This window comes from Austrofundulus limnaeus, unplaced genomic scaffold (assembly GCF_001266775.1).
Source record: "Austrofundulus limnaeus strain Quisiro unplaced genomic scaffold, Austrofundulus_limnaeus-1.0 Scaffold37, whole genome shotgun sequence".
Lineage (NCBI taxonomy): Eukaryota > Metazoa > Chordata > Actinopteri > Cyprinodontiformes > Rivulidae > Austrofundulus > Austrofundulus limnaeus.
In genome coordinates this window covers 1,333,084-1,341,010 of record NW_013952439.1, presented here as the reverse complement: position 1 = coordinate 1,341,010, position 7,927 = coordinate 1,333,084, and the positions used below count along the sequence as shown (strand labels likewise).

Here is a 7,927-nt window from a genome sequence, read left to right as displayed (position 1 = left end):
TAACAATTATTGTACTTGTTTTATTTATGGGACAGGTCAGATTTTTTGAAGTGGGATTCTGTGGAGCGTTATCAGCAGTCAGTATATTACCTGCAGTGGATAGCAGTCTGTATAATCCAGTTTTGAAGAATCAAGTAGTTCTTCTGTGAAACTTAAGCTAACAGCTGCAGATTGGACCTGGTTTCCAAGCAGATTTATATCATCTTAATAAGACTTGATTTTACTGTATTAACAGTTTACTTTATTGCTTTTTTTAATAAATCTTTACATTGCTGTAACGTTTGTATTAGATGGATATTTACATAGAAATGTGCAGAAATGTTTAAACTGTTCTCGCAGAAGCTAATGAGCTAAGATGAGGTTCTTCCTCCATGAAGCAGCTCTGTTGTCCTCCATCATCATCTTCAGTTACAAGCTGAGTCATTCTTACATTTTTCTGTCAATGTGCTCTGGTTTCTTTTAAAAGGACTGATCGTCAGATAATGTCCAAGATTAACCTTCAGGTTGGTTAACGCTCGCTCGCAGCTTCACATGGAAAACCTAGTAAACATCATAATTTACATGCTGAAAATATACCCTTTGTCACCATATTTTTTTAAATTTATTGAAAACTAAACAGCCTACAGTATTGTTACAGTCTTTGTTTTACAGTTGAAGTGAGTGTTTATRAAATAACGTCTAATGTAACAAACTAGACGGGGTTGTCTTTAAGATGGTAACTCACTTGTGTAAGTGGCTCACGACATATTTGAAGACATCATAATTCTCCTTGGGGAACTTCCTCAGGACATCCTTCATGGTGTAAAGCCTCTGTTCTCTGTCCATTATTTCTGCACACACACAGTGTCGTCTGTCACCGCTAAAGCCTTGTAATCCAACTCAATCAATTCAAAGCTAACATTTGTCTCTGCACCATCGGGGGAAAATTGCTCTACTTCACACCAAAAACACATGAAACAAAAGCAAAGCTTAAAACCTTCCCCTCCCCTCCRTGAAAAGAAAGCATCGTTTTATGTTCTGAGCGCAGACCCTCCCAGCCCAGCAGTGTTTGCTTACTGAAAGCGTCCAATAGGTCCACCTGCAGAGCACAAGGCACCAGGGGCTCAGGCAGCTCGGAGAAGAAGCTTTTAAGAGCTCCAGCCACAGTGTTTATGGAGAAGTCTTTCTCCACCAGGTCTAATCCRTGGTCTGCACAGGAAGAAGGACCACGTTAAAAACAGATCACATGAAAATAACTGCATCGCTAACAGCCGTCAGCAACTGATTGTCACTTTCCTTTGAGAACGCTGTTTGTGTTTTGACTAGCCGGCGACATAATTACACACGAAGCAGTTGGTTCAAACAGCTCTGATGAGCAACTCACCCTGTTCAAACTGCTTCTGCATGCTTTCCATTTCCGACTTGTTGCCGCTTACACGATACAAACCCTCAGTGTTCAGGCCTGAAGGGGGGGAAAAAGAAAGGGAGAGCACAGCAGAGAAAAGAGGGAAAGACGTGGGTGGGGCGTCACAGTGGGAAACAGGCAAAGCACAAACACTTCATTAGTCCTTTTGCAAACAGACATGACAGTACAGATACTGCCAGTTTTCGGAGAAGAATTCATTTATGTTTGTATTATGTTTTTATCATGTCACATTCAAGTTTAGAAAAATATGCCAGTTTTGATAACAGTTTAATAACCGTAAAGGCTCCATTTTCAGTTCAAAAACTCTATTATTCCTATTATTAAACCGATCCTCTATGCAACGCCTCAGACAATCCTCTGCCTGATAGAGATCTGTCTCATGACGCTACCCAAGCTCCAAATAAACTTTTCCATGCTCTTTGCTGGTATGAAAGTTAAACCATAAATCTATTTAGTAACATAATTTCTCCTTCTTCATTGCGACTGGCTTCTTCTCTAATCTCTAGCTTGCCTTTGTGCCTCTGCAACAGATATAAATAAAATCTGTCATCAGCACGTCAGCTCAGCACGAAAGCTAGAAAAGAAATTAAAAAGCCGATGTTCGAAGCACCCAGAGAATTTTCACTATCTGATTACAATTCTACACATTTGTGATATTTTTTTTAAATTCTAGTCGCATTTCACTTGAAAATAAGCTGTGATATCATTATATTTGATGGGTGTCAACTCAATGAGTATGCTTTCAGTTCAAACATGAGAAGTGAATTGTGTGACCTTCATCTTGCTCTATGATWGAAAATTTAAGCAGCAGTTTGGTTTTTCAGTACACTTCTTGCTTGTGRCGATTAGGATAGAAGCTACTATTGTAACTGCTGATTTAAGTCCATATCGCTGCTTTGAAGGACTTTTAGGAATGAGTCAGCACTGATCCCAACAGAAAAAGATAACATTTTAATGCAAGGATGGGTATTGAAAACCAAGCCCAAACATCAGCTGTGTCAGCAACCATAAGTCAAAGCATCCATCTTGTGTCATACCTGCCATACAACATGAAATCATTATCAAACACAGTAGATTAAACATTGAAAGATGGATGCAAATGCTTTTTAAATTTTATCTTTTTAATCTAGCATTTTGAGCATAATGGCATTTTCACTGTAACACAGAGGAAACATTTAAAGGGATAGCTTAGGCTAGCCATTAATAGCTTGTCTAAAGCTGATATTTTAAAGCACATTCCTACCAACTCCAGTCTCAAAAGCTTCATAGCAATTTAAGCAAACACTGTTAACACTCTCRCAATATTATTCCARCAAAAATATWATATTCCTGCCAAAGAGTGCATCAGAAGAGCAACAGCAAGCTGCTACTATTAGCACTCAAAAAACTTTAGAATTCTATGTAATTAACTTTGWAATACAAAATTTACAGACAGTATTTGCATGAAGTACTATAAATATTTGAAACTAAATGGAAAATATTCACTTTAGCCGTGGCTGCGCACTAATTAGTTAGTGCATCAATCTTGTCAGAGTTAAACACTATTCCTTCAAACTGCAGTTGTATAAAAAACCCTTCTATACAGGTAAGATAATGGTTGTTCCTAACCTTTCCACAAAACCCCACTTCAAACAATCTGAACTATCCTTTTTAATCCGAGCGGTGGAAATGATTATAGGCTACAAGAACGGGTTCGCAGAGAGAAAAATTTTCCCAGCTCATTTTGAAAATCTGTCATTTTTGTAACAGTGCACTTAAACTCGGAATTGTGAACTGTGGGCTATTATAGTTCTTTTATTTTAACCGTATAACCTGAATGTTTAAGGTCTTAAAATGTGTGATTTCCTCGACACTGTCAAAGGTCATTGTCTGTTTTACCTTAGATTAAAACAAAAGAGCTCACCAGTCGTCTCTATAAAGCGGACACACTTCTCAATAAAAAGTGGAATAGGTCTGTCTGGGGAGACCACATTCACCAGGGGGACTCCGAAGTAACAGCTCTCAATGGGTTTAGGAATACTTGGACGATGCTTTGGTCTTGATTTCTGTGGAGATGAAGATAAGGGGTTTGATGAGTTTTAAACTGAAATGTCGTCAATACTAATTTGCTTTAGGGTGGCTGCTAATTTTTATCACTGCTTTACTTCAATAGGGCACTGGTAAAGGAAAAGCTTTAAAAATAACAAAGATATAGCTACAATTTCCCATTGATAGTTTATGTTTACAAAATAAAAYGCTTGGAACAATACACACCTTTGCTGTTCGTCTGAGACTCTTGAGTATGTTCCTCTTCTTCGGGTCCTCACTCTCCTCATTAACAAGACTGTCCCCTTTTAACGTCCCAAAGTCATCTTCTTTGGACTTTGACAGAGCTCCCATTTCGTCATCGCTGCCAATGAAGCTTGTGCGGAAACTGCTGAACTTGCCGAGACGTTTCGAGCGATCCCGGTACAGACGGGGCTTTACCCCAACCGCAGAGAACTTCCTCCTTCGCTCCAGAGAGCTGTTGTCTGCTTCGCTGTCTGAGCCATTACCGTTTGAATGCATTCGGTTGGAGTTGCGTATAGTGATGATTTTGCCTTGTGTGCTGTCATGTGGAACTGAGTAGATGATCTCTTCATTGCTAGGGCGAGGTTTCGAAACTGCGTCAATGGGTTCAGCATAGTCTGAGGGGTCATAACCCACATCCCCACCAGGGACCCAGGTAACAGCAGAGGGTAGGGAGCGACGATGACCCAGCGTATCAACGTATGGGTTCCGGCTAACCTTCCGAAAGTCGAATGTGACACCTGGTTTAATTCTCACTTGGGGGGATATTTTGTTATTGAGCTTGTTTTCAAAGTCTCTGATGTCTGAGATGACAGAGATGTCACTGGAATCCAAGTCAGGCAGGTTGAAACCTCCTCCGTGAGAAGAAAGGGTGCCATCATAATATGGTGGAGATGGCTCTACATCATCCTCTGAATCCACATACATGGTAACAGGGCTGGGAGATATGCAACGTGGGGAGTAAACATTTTCATTGGTGCACGCTTCAGCAACATTATCATACATGTGTGTTGCCTCCACAATGTTACGTTTTTCTACCACCTCCATCAGAAAGGAATGGAACATTTCTATCCTATGCAAACCTCCCACCACACCTCCAGATCCGCAAACCACACTGTTAAAACGACCCTCGATCTCATGGGCTAGCTCCTCCCCTTGACTCTGCTGTTCACAGGCAAAGTCACTGTCAGTGAGCTCAGCCTGACTATCTCCTACTGCCAACAGCTGAATGGGGATAATGTCTTGAACCTCACACAAGAACGCACACAGAGTCTCCAGGGATGCTTTTCGGGAGACTGAGTACACAGCAATGTAGCCGTGTACTAACCTGCTCTTCCGCAAAGTGAAGGAGGCATGATATGAGAGCAGAGAGAGCTCTATAGCCAGCTTGTGTCCACCCACTGTCTGCTCCAACAACACAGAGGTACCACTRTTAGACATAGGTCTGCAGTGCTGAGGCATTAGAAATGGAGACAAGAGCTGCTCAATGTCATAAGGATCTCCACACATTAAACACATGACAATGCGTAGGTCTGCCTCCTGGACTGGTTGATGAGGAGAGTCTCTGAGACCTGGAGGCTCAGGGAGGAGAGGTGGGGAGCTGCTACTAAAAGATGTGCTCCTCCGTACATCTAGAAGACCCCTCAGCACCTGGTTGATTTGTGTCTCATTTACATTATGACCGTACCCCACACCAGGGGAGGCAGGGTCTAAAAAGCTACACTGTAGTCTCCTTGCAAACTGCTGTCCCTGTGTGATTAGATTTAAGGCAGTGTCTCCACCTATATCAACATATGACCCTACACCTCGTTTAGTGACTAAAAGAAGAAATGTGGGCAGTTGGGCCAGCTGGCTATCCCTTCGACCTAGAGTAGACTCCCTAAGTCGCTCAAGGCTTTCCACCACGTAGGACAGGGACTCTTTTGAATTATACAGACACAGACATCCATGGGGGGTGAAAGTGGGAGTGTGGAAGGAATTTACTGGAAGACGTACATTTCCCTCAATAGGCCGCAGCGTCAACTCATACATCTTCCCATCTAACACATACCAGTCATCGTTTGTGCAGAGAGCTCTAATCTCATTGGCAAATTCTCTGGCTAGTCCATCTTTCCCTAGTATGACCAGGTTAATCCTGTCAGCTTTGGTGTCCCCAATATGAGCTTTCATGTCAAAGAAGGGGTAACATGTGGGGAAACGTGAAGCTAGGAGTTGCTCAATCTTCGAATCTCCACAGTGAGGGCTACTAGGGCAGGTTTCCTTGGTGGGGTGATAGACAAAGTGGATATGTTTCAACACAAGAGCATCTCTTTCTGCAGGTAGCTTTTGTAGGGCCTTAAACCTCGGTTCTTCTCCCAGAACTTCCTGTATCGCTCCCATTTTCTCTTTGCTTGGCTTGGCATCCACTTCAAGTTCATAGAACAGCTCGGAGTACTCAAGCAGAAGCTCCTGGAAGTCTTCTTTAGCACGATCAATAATCTCTTTTTGATGGCGGTTATACAGGTCCAAGTACTCAGGCTCCTCAAGCCATTGATAGAACTCTTCATTCATGATGAAGCTGCGCGCTTCCTCCCAAGGTTTACCAGGTGTGACGAAGGGGGAGGAAGCTAACTTATGCTTGAACTCCTGTCGTATCTCTGCACGCCTACACTCGTTCCGAAGATGTTCCAGGTGGGCATTAAATATGTCCTCTGCTTCTGCGGTCTCCAGTAGGTCTGAGGGGATTCGCTCATCCTCCATATTATCAATATGAGATGTGTCCTCCCACGGTGAATCCTCCAGAACAACAAACCAGTGAGTAAAATGTTGCTTGGACTCCAGCACTTTCTGCACCCCAGACCAGCTCAACTGATCGATCTCATCAAGGTCTGGTACCAATGAACTAAGTGCTAAAGGAAGAGTGCTTAAATATATTTTTCGGCGCCGCTCAATGTGCTCCTGCTTCAAACGGTAAACATGCTGCTGAAAAAGCTTTTTGCATTTAGCTGTTCCTTCCAAGAAGACATACTCTTTGTATTCTGGTGAGGTGTTCATTCTTCGGCTGGCATTTAACCAGGTTTCATTGTGGTTCTTTACTATACGGTTAATTAGCCATTCATAGCGATCCTTGGCGGAGGCTATCTGCTGACTCTGGAGCTTGAGGGCTTCAAAATAAGGGATAATCTTGGGCTTGCCCCTGCTTTTATCAATGAGCTGAACCAATGTGAGGAAAGCAAGATCCACATTTATATTTGAGCGTGCAGAAGTCTCAACAACCGGTAGGCTTTTCTTCGTTATGGCAAAGGTATGTGCATCTTTGATGTAACGTTCCACCCCTTCATCACATTTGGTGAGCACCAGCACAATTGGCTTCTTAGTCTTGCTAAGCTGACCATAAATGTTGGAGACAAATTTCAGCTGGTCGTCGAAGTTACGATTCATGCCCCGGCTCACGTCAACACAAAGCAGGAAGCCATCAACTTGCAGTTTGCCCTCTGGCATTTGCTTTTGCTCAAAGTCTTGCTCCAGACCTAGCTGATCTGTGCAGAAGTACATGAGCTTCTCTGCAGAGGCCAGCTTGGTTCCGGCTGCTCGCTTGATATAGGGCTGCATAGCAGTGCTACGGTGCGGCTGAAATGTCTGGTCATCAATAAATTCGGTCTGTTCCACAACATGCATCCTGCACTCGGGCCCTTCCTCCAGGACCCGCGACACCTCCCCCCAAAACAAAAAGTGATCATTGTTAACCACTCGACCCCCAAAGTCACTGGTGCTCAGCACCGATGTGTGATCCAGGTAGAAATCATCAGCGCTCGGTCGTACAAACCTATTACACAAACAGGATTTGCCAACCCCACACTGCCCTTTCTCTTTCTCTGTTCCTGACAAACCCACCACAACAAGGTTGTAAATGGGCGATCGAGCATCTTGCTTTTTTGCCATCATAGCCGTCTGAYGCTCATCCTGCTATAAACAGGCACTGTATGAAAAAGTTCACTTATGTTTGTCCAAAAGAAACTGATCCGCAGAACAGGATCAGATTGTCTTTTTCTTCTGCTGATCTTCAGTTGTAATAAATATTGGTGCAGTGATATGAGCAGTAGGTCCTTTCATTCATTCCTTGAATTCCTCAGATCCTGTCAAAACATAATAAAAAATGAATTAAAAAAAGACATCATACATACTGAACATTTTTTTATGTGTTTGGAATCAAAGTAAAACAAATGCATCTGAATATGATTAGTTTAATCCCTTTGGTATAATAAAAACAAAGCTAAACGCATAAATGCTTTAATATAGAGTATTAAAGTCACATGAGCAATTATATTCATCTGCCTGTAAAAACCACGTAAGTGTTAAAAAAACGCCTTATGTAGGCTCAGGTTTTTTATTATATTTTAATCATGTACCAAGTCTGAGCCTCTCCAAGCAGCAGCTTGTGAATAGTGTGAAATCACTCTGCTAACAGTATTACTGCACAACTTCAGTTTGTTA

At 42.3% G+C, this 7,927-nt stretch overlaps 1 protein-coding gene across 1 annotated transcript; it reads right to left on the bottom strand.

The window, feature by feature from the left end:
• Positions 1-724: 724 nt before the first annotated feature.
• On the bottom strand, positions 725-7,589 carry LOC106516396 (rho GTPase-activating protein 35; the record flags this gene model as incomplete). The annotated part of the gene is given in 5 exon segments (XM_014006736.1): positions 725-830; positions 1,057-1,188; positions 1,364-1,441; positions 3,309-3,450; positions 3,659-7,589. Coding segments are annotated over 5 exon segments (4,178 nt in total), but the record flags the coding sequence as incomplete, so codon positions are not given.
• Positions 7,590-7,927: the final 338 nt, after the last annotated feature.